Consider the following 19,996-nt stretch of genomic DNA (forward strand, 5'->3'; position numbering starts at 1 on the left):
AGTTTTATCTTGAAAATAATTTAATGTATTTGAACAAAACAACATTTCAGAAAATGAATACATTTTTAATTATTGCACAAAGTTTTATTTTCTGTGTAAGCCCAATATTTTTTGTTTGTCTTAAATTTAAATAAACCCACAGCACGATTAATTTTTTTTGCCGATGACAAAATTAGGTACTGATTTAAAGAAATTTAAATAAGGAGCGTATCATGATAAGGTAACATTATCCAACATTATCCAACGTTCTTTTAAATATACCACAAAACATGGGTTTTTCTTGTTTGTATTTAAAATATACCACATGTGTACCAATAGGCCATATCAATTGATTCTTTGAAATTATTGACCAAATTTGTAAAAAGACGCTACAAAAAACAGTAGCGTGCATATAAATCCTAATCCATAAATTTTTATGAGCGGAGTGGTGGACCAACATTTTGCAGGGCACCTAACCTGGAATGACATTCTGATTATATAAACTTAAAAGTTTAAATACTTATTTTGACTCATAAATTATGAATTATAAGTTTTAACTAATTAATCTATCGTTCAAAATTGGAATTTTCCTAGAATTAAATGAAAAATGCACGTTACACCAAAAAAAAAAGTTTCAACAAATATTTATCATGGTTAATTCTTTTGAAAACGGTAAAATTAATCACCCTGTATAATATAATTCGTGTTTGCCATTAAAATCGGTGAGATTACATTTAAGACTTAAAATATTGTATTTATTTTATTGTTACCAAAACTAAATAAATTAGATAATATGTAGGTGGGTATTTCATATACACTTTTAAACAATAGGTACAATTAGTCATCGTGATACCTATATATCTATTAATACACTAAATCATTTTTTACTAAATAATAATAATGATAATAATGAATACCAACTAATAACTAATTAATAACGGTATATTAATAAACTTTGCATAAAATCCAAGAAAAATAGTTAGTTAATTGTTCATTGATACATTTTAGAGTATATCTGTAACAATATAACGGATAATGGGCGCCGTATAACTCACAATAATATTAGATATTATATTAATATGCTTTATCATATTTATTATGTGTTTCAATGAATTGACAATAATAATGTTTTAAATTAAAATTCTATCAGCAGCTATAATGTGATTTGCGTAGATCGTGCAAACCAATTTAATACTATTATAATATTACCTACCTACCTTAATTTTTTTTGTCAGTGCACACTTTTTTTTTGTGTTTGAGAAGTATGACACGATTTCCGTTATATTATACATTGATAAATCGGGTATGATAAAATCCATCACGTTAGCCTTGTTTCGCTTTCAATGACTTACCTATAAGCAAAATAAGAAATCGATGATATATTATCATGGTTTGTACTATTATTACGAATGAAACTTTTGTGTCATATTTTAATAGGTAGAAAGTAAAATATTAAGATATGTTTTAACCTCATACGACGATTTTGATTCAATTTTTCGGTTGGTTATTTTATTTCTATGTATTCACAATATTTGAAGGTTTTTCTATTCCCAATAATTTTCTTCTGTACACATTTCTGTCCACGATTACATTCGATTGTATAGCATTTGATATTTGTACGCTTATTTGTTATTAATTTATGTATTGCATAACCAAATAAATATTCGAATATGTCTATAGGCACATAAATTATATTTTTTGAACATTTGAAACAACAAGTTTTAAATGAATATGATTATAGGTAGGTTATGTTACACAATAAATCGTCGGACGGTCTTGGACGAACAAGTAGGTATAAAATTATTCAAATATTTTAAATCGTCCAAAATAAAAATGAAATATTTCTCAGCGGCAAAGCAGTATAATATTATAATAATTTAAACACATGTAAAGAAGATAATCAGTTAACGTAAAATTATAAATACATAGTATTGTACTATGTCGCATAACGGCATTATTACACTCAACTCGACACAATATTATGCTTACAAAGTTTTATGAGAACATAATTTATAGTTATAATACCTAACTGTACAATATACAATAACAATAACAATTTAGGTATACAATTTTATTATAAAAATATACAATATGCATGACATAAGATGAATGAAGTTGATGACAAAATATTTAACATAATATCATTTAAATAATAACTATAATTCGTCATAACCCTGATAAAAACACAATTTGTAACAAAAAAAGGATAATACACAGGATATACATAGGGGAACACAGGATGAAAATAATGGTTATGATAATGAACAAAGTTTTATGAGAACATAATTTATAGTATTATAATACCTAACTATACAATATACAACGTGCATGAAAATAAGATGAATGAAATTGATGACAAAATATTTAACATAATATCTTTTAAATAATAACTATAACACGTCATAACCCTGATAAATAACACAATTTGTAACAAAAAAGGATAATACACAGGATATACATAGGGGAACACAGGATGAAAATAATGGTTATGATAATGAACATTTGAAAAATATGAACAAAGTTTTATGAGAACATAATTTATAGTTAATAGTTATAATACCTAACTATACAATATACAACATGCATGAATAAGATGAATGAAGTTGATGACAAAATATTTAACATAATATCTTTTAAATAATAACTATAACACGTCATAACCCTGATAAATAACACAATTTGTAACAAAAAAAGGATAATACACAAGATATACATAGGGGAACACAGGATAAAAATAATGGTTATGATAATGAACATTTGAAAAATATGAAAAAATAATAAAAAGAAAAATATGACTTATATCTCGTCGTCTCATAGCTATTCCATATCCTCAGGTGGTACTGTGCCGCACCAGCAACATAAAATTTTACCGACTTTAAGGATTCTTCTCCTTAAAGCCGATAGAATTGACTTTCGTCGTGGACGACAAACCACTGCAGGCGAAACTTCAGGTGGAATTTCCAGCTGCAGAACTGGCTGAATTTCCGTCGTTTCAATAACTGCCTGAACACAGTCCGCGGAAATGTGTTCTAAGTCCAGTGCAACATCTGCAGCAATCGAATGCCGGAAACTTCCATTCGCCATCACAACGTTTCCCAATGGCCTTTTTTCGATTAAATCGAGGAAACGTCGATGAATACGCATGGGTATGACCAAGTTCAATGATTTTCTGATAGCCGCTGCACACAGAGCTTTAGAAAGCGCTTTAGATAATTTAAGTGTGGCAGCAAGCTTCGATCTATGGCGCTTTGGAACTTTCAGCTGCGAAATAAGTTGCTTTTCTGGCGTTACTGCAACAGTCCGAACACAGTCCGTGTTCCTTTGTCTCGGTACTACATTTAAATTGTTGTACATAGCCGCAGACTGTGAATTAGCTATAACTCCAAGAAACTCCAATTGGTCCGTCGTTAACTTGTATGCGTATCGTGTTTCTTCATCAACCTCGGAGTAAGAATCTGAAGTCGGAGTTTTTTGTTCACGATCCATAACTAAGTTATAATTAGTCAACTTTACACAAGAATAAGAGAAATACAAATGACAATTAATCGGAGATAAACTGTTTGAATAATAATATGATAAATAACATGTGAATATTGCATAGCAACAAAATATAATAATATAGACAGCCAAAACATTAATTTCACAATGTCATTTATTTATTAATTTTTTTTTTTTCATATAAAGAAAACTAAATTTATTTTCATTAAATACCTCTAATAATAAAAAATAAATGATAACAAACCTTTATTGGGAATAGATAGGTATAATAATAATTATATTTAAATTTAAATAGAGAAATGTTAAGTTCCAGCATGGAACCTTATTCTATTAAATTTTTAAATGTAAGGTATCTACATGAATATTAAAAAAGTGGGTAAGTGGATGTCACTCAGCCGAACAGTAGGTTAGGTTAGGTCACAATGTAAAATTTATCTTGGATTCAATGTTATAATATCATTGTATAAGAAAAACGAACCTAAACTTGTATTACATTTTCAAGGATTTTGACTTTTCATCACATTTTTAACCGAATTGTATAGCAAAAAAAAACTAAAAATAATCTAAAATGTCAAATGTTGCTCAAAACGCACAAAATATATTAGAAAATTTTTGTTTTAATTTATTTTAGCTAGGTAAATTAGTTATTAGCTATTATTATTGCTATGTACTCTGTCAAATCAAAATTTTTAAATTTTAATAACATTCTTCAAAATTGAAATATCAAAAAATAATCTTTTGAGATTAACTAGATAATATTTCTACCTTTCGTTCATTTTAATAATAAAAATAACTAAGAAAACCGGGTTCTGCTTGACGTACAAATGGCCATGTTATGCGTTACCTAGGAAAATATATAGGGACATGCGGGTGAAACATCCTCTATTCCTCTTAAAAAACGTCCTCCAAAAAAAAATGTTTGTCATCAATCTTCAAAGGTGATGATGTTAAAATTATTTACTTTGCACTAGCTCAATTGATAATTAACTACACATGTGTTTGGGCCGTAGGTATAGATTTCAAAACCACACCTTTCCCCACGGATATGTTAATCTGTTAAAAATAATTTTAAACAAACCTAGACTTTATTCAATCAATTTACTCTATTCTGAACTTTCTGTTGACGATTTAAATTCTATTTTACACGACTACGTAGGTACTCTATTTACTTTGAAGACATTATGTTTTATCATAAGTATAATGCTATGAGTAAGGAAAAATCTAATATTAAATCTATTATACGTCAATCTACTATAGCTTTATACAGCCATGGTAAGATAAAACCGGTATAATAAGATACTATATGTTTTAAGTACTAATAATAATATATCATTTTATTATTATTAGGAGGTATCTATTTATATTTATTTTTATTAATTTACTACCCAGTTTATTCTCTTTGCATTTTCTTGATTTTTTTAAATTACTTTAATGTAATAATTTATAACGAACTCTCTCTTTTTAGCACAATATGTGCTTAAAACGAGAACCAAAGCTCAATTTATTTCATCTTATAATTGATTGTATCTATAAGTTATGATTACAATTATCGTATTAATAAAAACACACTAATATAGGTGATATTGAAATCGAACATTATCTACCCGTAGTATAATATTAGAAAGAAATTTGCCATTGTACTTTGAATAATTGTGCTGTTAAAATTAAAAGGTACGAACGAACATACACAATTACATGGCACCTGCCAAGTGCCAATATTATAATACTTAGGTAGGTACAAATTAAAAAAATGTCCATAGCAGCTGTACCTATACGCATAGCTACATTATATAGGTAACGGTTAATTAATTCCTAATAATTTTAAGACACACTATAGGCAGAGACTTAATAATATTAAATCATATTCACTATGGGTACTGCAGCTTATGATTACAATCATGCATTATCATAATATAGTAAAAATACAATAATATTAAAATTGAATTATATTATATTATTATTATATTTGAAAGAAATTGAACATTGCACTTTGAATAATAATTGTGCGGTTGAAAATTATAAAGTATTCGAACGGACATGCACAAAAATTGTTACATAAAATATGAATATTGCACATTAATATTGCACCTACCAATTAATATTACAATTAAGCGTATAGTTATACGTTATAATATATAGGTAACGGGTAATCAATTTCTAATAATAATTATACAACACAATATTTTATAGAACTATGTAGACTTAACGATATTATATCATATTATATTCTCTATTACAATCCGATCGCTCGTCGGATTCGACTAAAACATGATGTTTTAAATATTTTAAATATTCATAGGTATAACATATATTATTCATAAATATTATGTGTGTAAAAGTAAAACCGACGAAAATGCGCACGTAACATAAACGTGTCGTCATTCAACGCTGTGAAGTATAATTATTAATTTATAATCCGATTCGGTCGTTATTACTATGCCGAGTAAATTGTTAACCTTAAAACGTGGGCCGGTCGTACCTCCTAAGTCGTGTATCAAGTTCGGTTTAAAATACAGTAATATTATTATCGAGTGGATAATAACATCACACGACGGATTAATATTAATATAATAAATGTACCCAATCGTAAACACAATATAATGATATACGTTGAGCAAAAATACCGTTCAACACATGCACAAGCGACTGCAATTTTTTATTTTTTGACTTTGAAACGGATATTGAAATCTGAACGGTTGTAATAACAGTGTGGAATTACACTGTGTTTTATCTGACGTACATAATATTTTGAAACGAAATGTAGGTTACGCGTAGTAGTTATATCCACAAGAATCGCGTTTAACACCCATTAAAATGGTTAGATTGCTGCCGGGTCGGCCTTCGTTTACGGCGTTTTCAGCTGCGATATTGTACTAGACGTCCTTAGATTCGTCTCTAACGTTTGCAAACTACCGTCGACGTTTAAACCCTAAAATTAAATAATAAAATATTAAATTATGGCAGGTATCACACAAACAGACTCCGGCGAGGTTGGTTTGACTCCAATCTCAACGTTAATAAACAATTAATAAAATAATACGATTGCGGTATATACATACATTTTAATTGCAAGACAATAACGTGTTATTACCCACACTATAATAGGTCTATGACGTGTGTTGTATAGAAAGTATTTAATATCGTTCTTTCAGTATAATAGTTCTTCAGTCGCTATCACAATGGTTTCTTAGATTAAACAGCACATTTTTTTCTAAAACCGAGTCGAACATTTTTGTGTTATTAATGGAGTACAATAATTTAACAATCAGTATATAATCACATATATTATAGTCACATGTTATATACCAATTATGTTTCCATATAATATAATTATAATAACATTATAGTGTTATATATACTGATGACATTCAGTCCTCAATGCGTATAGGAGGTACCAAACCGTCGTTGAAGCTTGTTTAATACTTGAGTCATTATTACGTCAGCATTCACGTCTAATAGGTTTCTGCTATTGCCATAGAACATATTATCATCTATAACTACTACGAATTACCTATGCCGGCTTGCAAACTCGGACCCAATAAGGACGATAGAGTTTCCGTCGTCCTGCAGGGAAATTCATTTTCCGAGCATTGCTGACTTATTCACGGGTCAACACTAACCTGGACCCAGGGTCAGTGGTGAGCCTAGGGGTGGGAGGAGGTTAGTAGTTATGTCTACCTCCCACATTGTCCTATGAATCCCATTATTTATGTCTTTGGGTATTACGACAACAATTAATATAAATTTACTATTAGTTGTAAAACACCCCCCCCCCCCCCACTACAAATTGAAAATTCCTGGGCACGCTACTGCCCAGGATCGCCTCCAAATTTGCACTTACGTCGAGTGACATGCCGTTCAATACTGTCCGTAGATCGTCGCTTACACGATACACATAATCGTACGACAAATCGTACACCAGTTGTATGAACTAGTCGTGCGAACTTTCAGTGCGCGATATACCGCACACGAATACAGATAATAGTACAACAAGTTGTACAACTCATCGTTCCTATAACCTAATCAAATACGTGTTACGTTTTGTCGTATTGTGAACTTGTCGAACGACGATATGGGAAAATAGATAATTTCACTAGGACAAGCCAAACGATAAATGTGAAAAAAAATTCTTATTACAAAATCAGTTTTAATTCAAAATTGAAATTGTATTAAGTCAGTTTATGTCATCCAGTCAGTATTAGGTAAGGCCATGACCTGACTGGCCTAACTCGTAGTTTCGCCTATGCGTAAGGTAGATTTCATTCACGTTCTAACTTCATCTCGTCGTACTACACGTTGTACGCCAATACCATACGCGTTACGATAATCGATTGTATGAAATCGTATCAAACAAAGTCGTACAATCAAATTCATTGTATCGTGTAACTTCAAAAGTGGGCATTAACTTGTTAAAAATTTAAAGTTAAGTAAATAAGTTAATTTCTTTTAACTTTTTAACTTTACTAGTTAATTATTTTTGTTTTACTTTTTAACTTATTCAGTTAAAATTGTTATTTTTGTAACTTAACTTTTTATAGTTAATTATCATTGTCGTGCAGTTAAGTTAATTTTATTTTCGTGTCATGCGTGAACAACTAGACAATACTGATTCGTTGACATTTTTTCGATTTATTTATTTCCGAATTATATATTATAATAATCTAATTTTTTACACAGTGTTAAACGTCTCGGTAAATGTTTGTGTATAACAAAATACTAGAGCAGTTTATGACTTAAAAATATTGTAACTTAAAAATGTACTTTTTTTACCGAGTTAAGTTAATTTTATTTTCTATCTTAAATTTAAACTTATCTAGTTAATTTTTTTTTTTGTTAACTTTTTAACTGAACTGAAGGCAATTTAATTGACTTAACTTAACTTGCCACAGTTAATTATTTTCACTAACTTTCCCACTTTTGTGTAATTTTGAATCGACAAGTGGGTACCGGCACTACCTCTTGAACACGAAATTTGTATTTTTGTAAACAATCGTTGGCCAAGTGGTATCGAGGTGTTGCATGTTTTAGTATACCTAACTTATTCAATCGTCATCAGTGATAATAATTAGCAAAATCCCGCGGGTACAAGAAAGGAGCATAAAGCGCGGCGTGGTGTCAGTTCCACGTGATCGCTCAACCGGGATTTGGCTGCGGCACAACGCGGTGGTGAAAATTGATTTACGACGTTTTCAAAATAATATGTATAATTATCATAATGTATTATTCTCACCTCGAGTATAATTAAACGGTTCAGAAAACAGAACGAGTGAATATAGTGTTAGACAATAGACGTACATGCATACAGTTATTGTCTTAAGACTAAGCTGTGATTATATTATATTATAGTGTAAAAACAAATGATTTAATGTTAATAATTATTGTACAACTACACGTGCATACCAAAATTATATAAATACAAAATTACATACCAAAATGTATAAACAGGAGTACCTATAGATGTTACCCATCTATAACGTATAGGTGTGGTCTTTTTTCAAATAAAAAAAATAACGGCCACGATAAAATCAATTTTATCAGTTATATAAAGTTATGACATTATAATAAATATGTAAAATAATACACCTGTAGAATTAAAAATTACAATCTTATTTTATTCAACTTAAATTTACAAGGTCATTGATATACGTGGAACTTGGTAGGTATGTAGGTATATGAAAGATAGAATTTAAGTATTTATGAATCATAGTAGTATAATTAGCTATTAATGCTTTGAATGAATGATTCGATTGTAACAACCCACAGCTTCGTAAAGCGGCGCCTCGATAGGTACACATACTTGATACAGTTTTTCGAAAAGTATACATTTTACTAATATTCTGTGGCTATAGTATAGATTTTTAGTGTTTTTAATATCAATAGTTATTTACAATATTGCACTAAAAATGTTATTTTCAACTTTATTATAAGGCTATAGTAAAGTTATTGTTTAAAAAAAAAAAAAATGTTTTATACATTCTTTGTAATCTATCGAGTATCTAATAATATATTTTACAAATTATAAAAACACGAGTAGAGGTACCTATAATATTATGACTGATGTGGTTGAAAATTAAAATTCACTTAATAATTGTCAATAATTCCCTAGACCTTATGAATACTATGATTTCATTCATCTTTCGAACAAAGATTACGGATTATGATGAGACTATGTTACACTGACATTTAATTTGTCGTATTTGTCTCTCAGGTATTGACGGTGTTAAATGTGTTTAAACAAAAAAAGTTTTGTTTTCACAAACAATTTCTCTCTTTAAGCATGTGAACGAAACGTTTTCGCTGTCAACGCCTCGAATCATCAACAAAATTGCATTCTTTCATAACAACTAATGTAAAAAAACTCTGTATTGTTCGTGTTGTAATAAATTTCATTGTTTTTTTTAAATGTAATTGTACTATCCATTTGGTAAAAAATCATTCTATTTATTCTCAATTTTATTGATTTTTCCGAATGATTACTGTTTTATTTTTCATTGTTTTTTTTTAGGAACATTAAGGGGAAGGTCTTTTAAATGTTCCAAAATGTTCATTATACGGACCCTCAATCAATTGTTATTACATTTTTCAAATAAGTAATTTTTTAAATAAATATGCTACCCCCAAACACATAGCCTCTGCATTAGGTACTTTGTACATTATTATTATCATTATCATAATCACTATTTTTTTTTAGCAATTTTTGTTGCATATTATACTTGTATTTACAAAATAATAAAAAATCATGATCATAACACTGCATTTCAAAACAAAAACTGTCAGTAGAAAAGAAAATTAATTGTTTTTTTAGTTACGTAACAACATACAAATATTTATTTCGCTATACGCTCTGGTTATGGATGGTAATTAAATCCCAAGTGGTATATATATTATGTATGTGTGGTGATATATCGTATTATATGGCATAGTTATAGTAGTTATCAGCTATCAGTTGTTGTTTTGTGTTTGATAATGAATTTTTTCTTGCGCTGTGGCCGTTACCTACTTTTCGGACGGATAACCATCAGTGACATTCGCCAAGGCAGTAGCCAATATTTAGGTGAATCATGCAACAACAATGTTTATTCCCCTCTACGCCAATGAATTAAAAAAAGTCCACGTACAACTATTTACCGAAATACGTGTTACGGATGATTATAACATTGTAACTTCGAAATGTAGTAATCATCGGCAGACATCGTCGGAATGAACGATAATACCTACCACAACTCACAAGTATACCTACTGATTCGAATCACGATATGGTTCGATGTAATTACTTATTGTACTAGACATATTATTGTACCAAGAAATAATATATGATACGTCTATACATGTGTATAACATGTACCTGTATAGGCGCAACTAGACCTCTAAAACGTGGTATGCTATGATATTTCATGTTTTAAAAACATAAAATTTATGGTATTTCAATATAATTAATTTTAACCAAACGTTTTATCTATCGACCGTTTTTGTTTTAACATGGTGTCGGAATATGATGTTGATACTACAGATATAGGTATTCAATTAAAATATAAATACACATTATAGTGATACGTCATCTGGTCATTAGGTATATTATTATTATCTTGTAAAGTAACAAGACGGACAAAATTATAGACGTTTTACATTTAATAGGCTGTACATATACATCACACACACACACACACACACACACACACATACGACAAATATTTCGTACTTATAGTACGCTAAAAACAAAAATGGTTTTACTAGTGGAAATTTAAGAAAAAACTTTTGCAGTGTTGTAAAGTATTTGAGTAAATGTATACAAATACTTTTTATTTTAAAGAATTGAATGGTATTTTAAATACTTTTTTTTCTATTGATTACCATTTATTGAATACTTTTTTTTATTCTTTAATTCTTAATTTGTTTCTATTTATAATCATTGTTAAATAAAAATACCGTGCCGTTGTGGTTATCCTATGTTTTTTCCCCCAGGAACCAGTTTATCGTCGACGACGGTACCATTCGGTACCAGAATTACCTTATTAAGTCAATAACAAAATATATATTATGAAATAAGCTTTTGCTTAACAGCTTTTATACTTTATAATTTAACAATACGCAAAATATAATTTAAAAATGCAATAAATACATTTTTAATCATAAAAAATTATATCAGAACTAAATAGAATTTTTTTTTTGAATTTGAAGATTACTTCAAATACTTTTTAGAAGTATTTGAATATTACTCAAGAACTTAACTATTTATAATATTTGGGTGGTATTTTAAATAATTTTTAAAAGTATTTTTTACAGCACTGCCAGTATATACTGCGTGTACTCCGCGTATATAGTAGGTATATGACTCCAAAAGTAAACCATTATTACAGACATTTTAGACATACCAACATAATATAATAAATGATAGTAGTATTACAATCTTAACTGAATGATTATCAACAAGTCATGTAGAGTATCATTTTATACTTACAAAATTGAACAAGATTATATTAGAATATATACGATTTGTCATAAATGGTACGCAGAGAAGGAAAAATAAATATAAGATGCCCCTTATATTTTTTTTAAATTGATTACAATTTGTATACATTGCTTTATGGTTTCCAACATGAAAGGATATATAAAACGGTATTTTTGGTTTGTAATTGAATTATTATTCAGTTTGTGTAAGTGGAAATTAAACAATATTAAACAATAAATATATGACTGTAATTAACAACTAAGGTCATTCCGTATTAATAGTAGCAAGGAGGTGGTGGACAAGGTGGACATAATGGTGGACAAGGTGGACATACTGGCGGTATAGAGAAACAAGGTAGAGGTGATAGTGGTACTGGTATCAAATTTGGTGGTGGAACACATGGAGGTGCCAGACAAGGTAGTGAGCATGGTGGTGGACATGGTGGTAGGCAAGGGAGTGGGCAAGGTGGTGCTGGCAGGAAGCATGGTGGTAGTGGTGGTAAACAAGGTAGTGGGCTAGGTGGTAGGCAAGGAAGTGGGCATGTTGGACATAATGGTGGAGTAGAGAAACAAGGTAAAGGTGATAGTGGTACTGGTATCAATTTCGGAGGTGGAACACATGGAGGTGGTAGACAAGGAAGTGGACATGGTGGTAAGTAAGGAAGAGGAAGAGGGAGAGGAAGAGGACATGGTGGCGGTGGTAGGAAACATGGTGGTAGGCATGGTGGTAAGCAAGGAGGCGGGCAGGGTGGTGGGCATGGAGGTAAGAAAGGAAGTGGGCAAGGTGGTGCTGGCAGGAAACATGGTGGTAGTGGTGGTAAACAAGGTAGTGGGCTAGGTGGTAGGCAAGGAAGTGGGCATGTTGGACATAATGGTGGAATAGAGAAACAAGGTAAAGGTGATAGTGGTACTGGTATCAATTTCGGAGGTGGAACACATGGAGGTGGTAGACAAGGAAGTGGACATGGTGGTAAGCAAGGAAGAGGAAGAGAGAGAGGAGGAGGACATGGTGGTGCTGGCAGGAAGCATGGTGGTGGTGGTGGTAGGAAACATGGTGGGCAGGGTGGTGGGCATGGAGGTAAGCAAGGAAGTGGGCAGGGTGGTGGGCATGGTGGTAAGCAAGGAAGTGGGCTTTCTGGTAAACATAGTGGTGCTGGTGGCCCGAAACAAAGATCTAAACAAGGATCTGGAAGGTATGGAGATCCCCCACAATGAGTAGCTTCAACCTTGTTAATAAAATTATTATTAGATAATATTGAGGTAGGTACGTCAAGATTGAAAAATATTTCTTACCTTAGCCAAACAAGCTAATGCCAGAGCAAATACAATTCTTAAGGTCTTCATTTTGTATGTAGTTGTTTGAAGAACTGCTGAATAATGCAATATAAATTAGCAGTGCTGTTTAGCTTTTATACTCAAATCGTGAATAATTTGTTTTTCAAAACTTCACGTTTATTTATCGTGATTTCATAAATGTAATCAGCAATGTATTTGTTATGTTTATGGATTATAGATATGTATTATAATTGCAGATGAGTGTTTAAATTATATGATTCAGATATGTACCTACTATGTACTGATATTTTTATCCAAAGAGCCACAGACTATATGCGATTTGTGTACATCTCCAAAACTTCTGATTGACGTTAATACAACAAAATTAATATAGTCTGAGATAGGGCCGTCTTAAGGTTATGCGTGTCCTCCGTATTTTGAGAGCAATATTATTAATATAATGTAGATTGTAGGTTAATTATTATTTGTGTATTTTGAAATGCATAGTATTCCATGTTTTTATAATAAAGCGTTAAGATATTTGAGAATAAAACCAAATAAACAAACACACACTCACACTGCCATAATATTGACAGTATAATTTTATATAATATATGTTAATAGGTAGTAAATTATAAGACTATTTTTTCATAACATAAACTACTATAAGTGAATGTCACAAAAATATTTCACAAGTACAATAATATAATTTACAATAATGTAAGTAAAACGTCATTATAATGTTTTAACTTAGTCAAAATATTCAAATTTTATATTGTAAAGTTTGGTGGATTTTTAATTTTATTTCAATAAAGGTACAGTAAAGGGTTTACTGGTAAAAAGAGAGAAACTTAAATAAATAAATCTTAGTAATTTTTCAAAATATTCAGAATACAGAAAAGTTAAGTTTTTTTTTCACCTAATACTAAAAACAGTATTTAAATATACTTACAAAAAAATTAAATACTTACCTTCATATATCATTCATTCAGGATTATCCTTAGTCATTTATTATATGTATCGGTTGTATTTATGCATTTTATACCTAACTAAGTTTAGTATTTAAGTTAAAAGTAGGTATTTGCAGCTATATGGTTCCAATAAGACATTAGACGAACATAGAATAAAATAAATTAGACATACGTATATTTTTAACTCTTACACATCTTGGTCCATACTTATACATTCAAAATCATATATTAATTGTAAGATACAAATATATATTAATATATTATATAGTTTACACATTATTGCTACAAAATACTTATTATTTGTTCATAACATACTTTGTTTCTTTCTAAAATATTATCATAAAAATAATTAAGAAATAAAGACAATAAGTTCGAAAAATATACTATTTTAAGCTTAAAAAAAATATTCTATGTATTTAGATCCTGAAGATAGTGTTCCAATTCAATAATTACTTTTGATATAAATATAATATTTACGATATAAATAATACAATTATTGTAATATTATCTACACAAATATTAGAATTTTAACAATTTTTGTGATAAAACTTGAATCCCCATGGCCCTATCGGATTTTATTTTTAAAAAAATAATAAAAAAAATATTTTTATCTAAATCCAAAAGAAATAATTATAACAAAATTACTTATAACTTACAGTATTATAGTTTAAAAATGATAGTCATACAATACAGTAAAATATGAAAAAAAAAATCAAGAAACCTTAAGAATAAAATATAACACAGATATTTGAACCGATTCAAAATAAAACATTTAACATGGTTTAAATATTTTTCATTGAAAACAAAAAAAATATGCAAATGATGTTTTCTAATTTTTTTCCCCGAACAATATCGTATATTCGTTTGCAGTGATACAGGCCAGAGAAGAAGGTAAATAAAGGGTAATAGACTCAAACAGTTGGCGCATCAAATTCGAAGGGAGACTGTCGAATATCGACGGACACGTCGCCACCGTAGATAGCATTTTTGCCACATTATTGGGATTTAAAGAACTCAATATTTTAGGTGAAGTTATTAAAATATTAATCATTGATATGAAATTTGTAACGGGTAAGTCTTTTAATAACGCCTGTGACGAACCGAGGACGGACACGAGCGAATCAAAACTGCTGATCGGCAATACGCTCAACATCCGCGAAGTCATTACAGGACTGAGAATGGTGACGAGCACCGAAGTGGGTATCATGTTGCCCAGGAAAGGCGAAGAGTCCTCCAACGTGTCCAACAGGCCGTCCAGAAAACCAAAATGAGTAGATGGGGGCAATCTCATCATAAATTCCGTATGTGTTTTGGAGGCGATAAACGACAACAGCGACAGTAGAGTCTGCAAAGGCAGACAGTTGACCGATGATTTCGACATCGACAACGCGGTGATCAAATTCAAGGTCGACGAATGTGGTAGGTCGTTGAAAAAGTCGGCGGAAGACACCATCCCGAGTATTGAAACAAAACTGGACTTCGGGATTCTGTTCAGGACACCCGGGGACAGTGATAGCAATCCTTTCAAGAACAGACCACTGTCCTTCGGGGGCACCTGGTGCAGTGCGCACTGGTTGACCGCTAATATCGACAGAGCCGAGTTGAGGCACGGTTGTGTAAGTGTAGAAAATAATTTTGGCGAGCACCCTAACACGCCCACCAAGTTGATGACCATGTCGGATGGGATTGGATCCGTCAAATGACCGTAAATCGACGTGAAGACTAAGACGAAGGATTCCTTGTCTTCCGGCGACATGTCGGCTATTGAAGTCGGCGAGCTGGATTTTATAATATCTTCATCAGGTTTTGTGGACGTTAGCAAATGTTTTTCCGTATGATGGTCCAAGGTCTGTAAAAATATTCATATAAAGTTTCACCTTAACGAACCTACGATTGCCAAATGTATATTATTATCTTATAAGTTGTCTGGATTACAATATCCGTACAATAATAATAAACGGTTACTTACAGCTTTTAATGAAATCGAGTTTTCTAATGACATTGTCATCGAGTGTCGTGATGACTTTAGCTGTCTGTCGGTGTTTAGTTTCTGAAATAATACATCATATTATTATTATATAAGTGTTATTCAAAAAAAATTAAAAATATATAATATAGGCGAGTAATGTTTTCGATATTATTAATCGTCTTAAAAAGAATAATAATATAATAGTTTCGTGGCGGACTATGCACGCGAGACTTTTCCCGTCGGGCCTTGGCTGGCCGTGGACAGTGAACCGTTATTTATTATAATTAGACGACATTCCTGGCTTTATAGTCATGTTTTATTATGGCATTAGATAAAAACATATTGAATACGTCGAAGACCCACTTTATTGACATTATTAAAAATCAAAGTGATTCTTTAGATAAAATTCTCAATAGCACTTAATTTTTGTTTAAATTTAATATAAGATTCTGGTTTTTTTTTCAAGTGCAAAATATGAATAATTTTGTTTGGTAATATTACTAATTTGAGGGCAACACGTTCTATAAAATTTCAAAATAAGCATACATTTTTTATACCCTATGAAAGTCACTAAATTCATCCACGACGAAACAAATTTGAGGACTGGTCAAATAGTTTTCCTGAGCCGAATTTTTTTTTATAGCCCATCACGGTATAATACAGGCATATTTCAACGTTGTCGTAATCATTAGCTTTCTAAATTCTAACTACCTATCTATCTATTTTTTTTTTTAATTATCAAAATAGTGAATGTCCAATTAGTTGATAAATTACTTACTGTTGAAACCGATGAATTTAGAGGTGTTAAAATAGATCCAAATTTGCAAATAATACATTTGCCAGCAGATACACGCCCATTCTGAAAAAAATATATTTTAATTTATTTGTTAATTGTAATATTATATTGCTCTATCGACAGTAAAATACAATATAAACTATTATTTACGATAAAATAGCCATAATGTAATATAGTATATAAAATGAATAAATGTACTAATATTTTATTTTTATGAAAAACATAATATTATTTAAAATATAAAGTACCAAGTAGAAGTACCTATATAAATAATGATCTGGTTATTGGTTTTAAAACGCAAAATAAATAAAAAATAATAAAAATGTCTACAGTAAAAATTAACAACAGGTAGTTATGGTTAATTAACAACTTACTTGAAAAACAGACAGCGTACAGATCAGTATCCAAAATATGGAAGTAAATCGTTTCATCGTTAAACAATTTCGTTAAGATTGTTAAGAATAAAAATAAAAAAACAGTAGGTATGTAGGTACACTTGACTTGTGGTCAAAACGTTCACTGAGTATTTTATTCCATTTTATACATATTTTAGGAAACTGATAATGTAAGATAACATTCACAATTTCGTACACATATAATTTTATCTGTAATACCTACGAGAACAATGTAAATAAAATATATTAATATAATATAATTTGTATGTATATACTTCCTGTAATACGATTCATAATTTGATCTGAGCACGTTATAACGCGTACAGTGTAAGGTGTACACTTACTTATATTTTACGTAGGTGCCAATTTTTTTTTTTATATAATCTATCGCTGCAATTTGTAATGCCTCGAGTTAAACGCACGGTCACATTTATATGCGGTGCATTATTGTCTTAGTTAAAAAAATATTTTTTTTTTACTTATCTATTTATCTAGTCTTATACCTTTATCTGACATTATTTTAGCGATTTTCAGTATATAGCGAGATTATAATATTGAAACAACTTTTCTCTGTTAAAACCGTGTCTCGGACTTTATCGTGTGAGACATAATTAATTGAACGTATTATAATAAAATAATATATTGTATTAAGTGATCGATTTAAGGGAACGCTACCCGGTCGGAAGTAACCATAATATTGACCAATAGAATGCGCTGCTCTATATGTGTATATAACAAAAATTGTTTTCCGTGAATACCAAAGCTCGTCTTGGAGTCGTTGTAAAATCATCAAATTTTCACAGTTTATAGACAAAAACATTATCTGTGTTAAAACGTTTTTAAAAGTTTGATGACTTAACATACGCTCATCTTTATTAGCTTAATGAAAAATACAAACAATTATTCAAAATGTCCACGCTTAAGCATAGGCGTATAGCTAATAGGACTGTTCTGTTTCTCAATGAAAATTTGTTGTTTTTAGTACCATCACAGCTTCTATAGTATTTTAATAATAATATAATGTTTATTTATTTGAGTCATAATATTATGCATTTATGTATCTTAATTTATCTATTTTTTACACAAAATTATTTAATAAATCGGTAAAGTAAAAAAAACTCCACAAGAATGTGGAAAAATAAACGGTAAACAATAATTTTAAAAATTAATTAATACTGGGGCAATTATTATGCCGAACGCGTCGTACATACCTACATGACATCCTCGTTATCCAATACTTTTAGATTTGCAATGCATCCTCGTTTAACTTTTTATGGTTATGGATATTACCTTTTTGAAAGGTTTTTTTTCTTTTGAATGCCGCATATCTGTTTTCATTTCATATTCCAAAGAATATTTTTTTGGATTATTTCGATGGATAAAAGTTAAATATCCAACGAGTAGTTGATTATAGTACGTAAGTACCTATTAAAAGCTGTTTAAAGTGCACAGCAAAAAGTGGGTAAACTACTCCACTCATCTAAAGACTACCTACATTTGTTGTAGTTTCTAGATTTCATGATATAACTTTGAAAATATTTTGGCTGTTTTGGGCTATTTGTAGACAATTTTGATTTTTTGTTTTTTTTCAAATTATGTTGATTTCTAAGTAAAAAATCTTAAACAATATGAGCCAATTCGGTGCCCTATAGTATATTTATCCAAATTTCCTTAGAATTTATCTAATATAATATATTTAGATAGAAATAATTTTTAAATAAAAATTTTAATTACAATTAATATTTAAAAAATAAGGGATAGTCTATTATTAGCTGTATTAATTAATTATATAATCCCACTTGTTCAGGATATCTAGAAAACTGATGGATTTACATCTCCGTCGAGTAATAGGTAGATATAACGTATATGAGACCGTGGTATAAACCATTGGTGCATAGGTACCGGTGTATTGTAATTTGTAGTGACAATCGTGGTTACTAGGTTGTGATTGTGTCAAAATATATTCACAACTTCACGTCAAGCTCTTTCTGATTTCATGGCTTTAGGCTCCATAGTATTATTATACTCACGCGGACCAGTGCTCATTATGTACATATTTTTTAACGATAGTGTGTGTGTGTGTCTGCGTGTGTGCATAATATATTGTTATACAATACGTATAATATAGGGGAAACGAAATTCCCACGAATCGTGACTTAAATCACGATTATACGGGTGATGATAGGAGGGGGGGGGGGGCAAGTCACCTTTTCTCGAGCCCACTCGACGCGGCGTTTGCAGTGTGTGTGTGTGTCTCTCTCTCTCTCTCTCTCTCGCAACGCGCAAGCGCGCCCGATTTGTGTGGGTGCTGCAAAAGTGCGTTTAACGGTGCCAAAATGTCACCAAAAGATAATCGGATTACGCGGCGAAATCAAAACTAAAGATCGTCGTCGTGCGGCGTTCGCAGTATTTTATTTTCATTTTTTTTTTTTTCGTTTTTTATTTTTTTCATCCCCTAAATACACACAAGCGCGCGCACGCGCTAGAGCTGCTCACTGACGACGATAATCGGGTATTACGGGTGCTCCAGCGGCTACGTCGAGGTGACTAAACTGGGATTAGCGCGGCCCGGTGCACGTGCGGGACACGCGCTCACCAGTCCACGCTCCTAATAAAGTTAATGCCCCGAGAGAGAAAGGCGGTGTCAAGAGAGATAGAGAGAGAG

The 19,996-nt window shown here is 30.7% G+C and overlaps 2 protein-coding genes across 2 annotated transcripts; both read right to left on the reverse strand.

Moving 5' to 3' along the window:
• Positions 1-12,200: 12,200 nt before the first annotated feature.
• LOC132950316 (uncharacterized) lies at positions 12,201-13,269 on the reverse strand. Its single transcript, XM_061021720.1, has 3 exons — positions 13,219-13,269; positions 12,667-13,151; positions 12,201-12,441 (listed from the first exon to the last, which is right to left on the reverse strand). The coding sequence occupies exons 1-3, from the start codon at positions 13,267-13,269 to the stop codon at positions 12,201-12,203; spliced, it is 777 nt and encodes a 258-aa protein (XP_060877703.1).
• Positions 13,270-14,354: 1,085 nt separating this feature from the next.
• On the reverse strand, positions 14,355-17,589 carry LOC132950352 (uncharacterized). Its single transcript, XM_061021769.1, has 4 exons — positions 17,311-17,589; positions 16,919-16,999; positions 16,141-16,221; positions 14,355-16,020 (listed from the first exon to the last, which is right to left on the reverse strand). The coding sequence occupies exons 1-4, from the start codon at positions 17,365-17,367 to the stop codon at positions 15,001-15,003; spliced, it is 1,239 nt and encodes a 412-aa protein (XP_060877752.1). The 5' UTR covers positions 17,368-17,589; the 3' UTR covers positions 14,355-15,000.
• Between the last annotated feature and the right edge of the window lie 2,407 nt (positions 17,590-19,996).

The sequence above is a fragment of the Metopolophium dirhodum genome, chromosome 8, assembly GCF_019925205.1.
Source record: "Metopolophium dirhodum isolate CAU chromosome 8, ASM1992520v1, whole genome shotgun sequence".
Lineage (NCBI taxonomy): Eukaryota > Metazoa > Arthropoda > Insecta > Hemiptera > Aphididae > Metopolophium > Metopolophium dirhodum.

What these genes read in the sequence shown, in the direction of transcription:
- LOC132950316 (XM_061021720.1), bottom strand. Translation starts at nt 13,269, where the DNA reads ATGAAGACCTTAAGAATTGTATTTGCTCTGGCATTAGCTTGTTTGGCT. An exon ending in CATTAGCTTGTTTGGCTAAG is followed by an intron (nt 13,152 to 13,218) that starts GTAAGAAATATT and finishes TTTATTAACAAG; the next exon opens with GTTGAAGCTACTCATTGTGG. An exon ending in CCATGCCCACCACCCTGCCC is followed by an intron (nt 12,442 to 12,666) that starts GCCTCCTTGCTT and finishes CCTACCACCTAG; the next exon opens with CCCACTACCTTGTTTACCAC.
- LOC132950352 (XM_061021769.1), bottom strand. Translation starts at nt 17,367, where the DNA reads ATGAAACGATTTACTTCCATATTTTGGATACTGATCTGTACGCTGTCT. An exon ending in GTACGCTGTCTGTTTTTCAA is followed by an intron (nt 17,000 to 17,310) that starts GTAAGTTGTTAA and finishes TATTTTTTTCAG; the next exon opens with AATGGGCGTGTATCTGCTGG. An exon ending in TAAATTCATCGGTTTCAACA is followed by an intron (nt 16,222 to 16,918) that starts GTAAGTAATTTA and finishes GTATTATTTCAG; the next exon opens with AAACTAAACACCGACAGACA.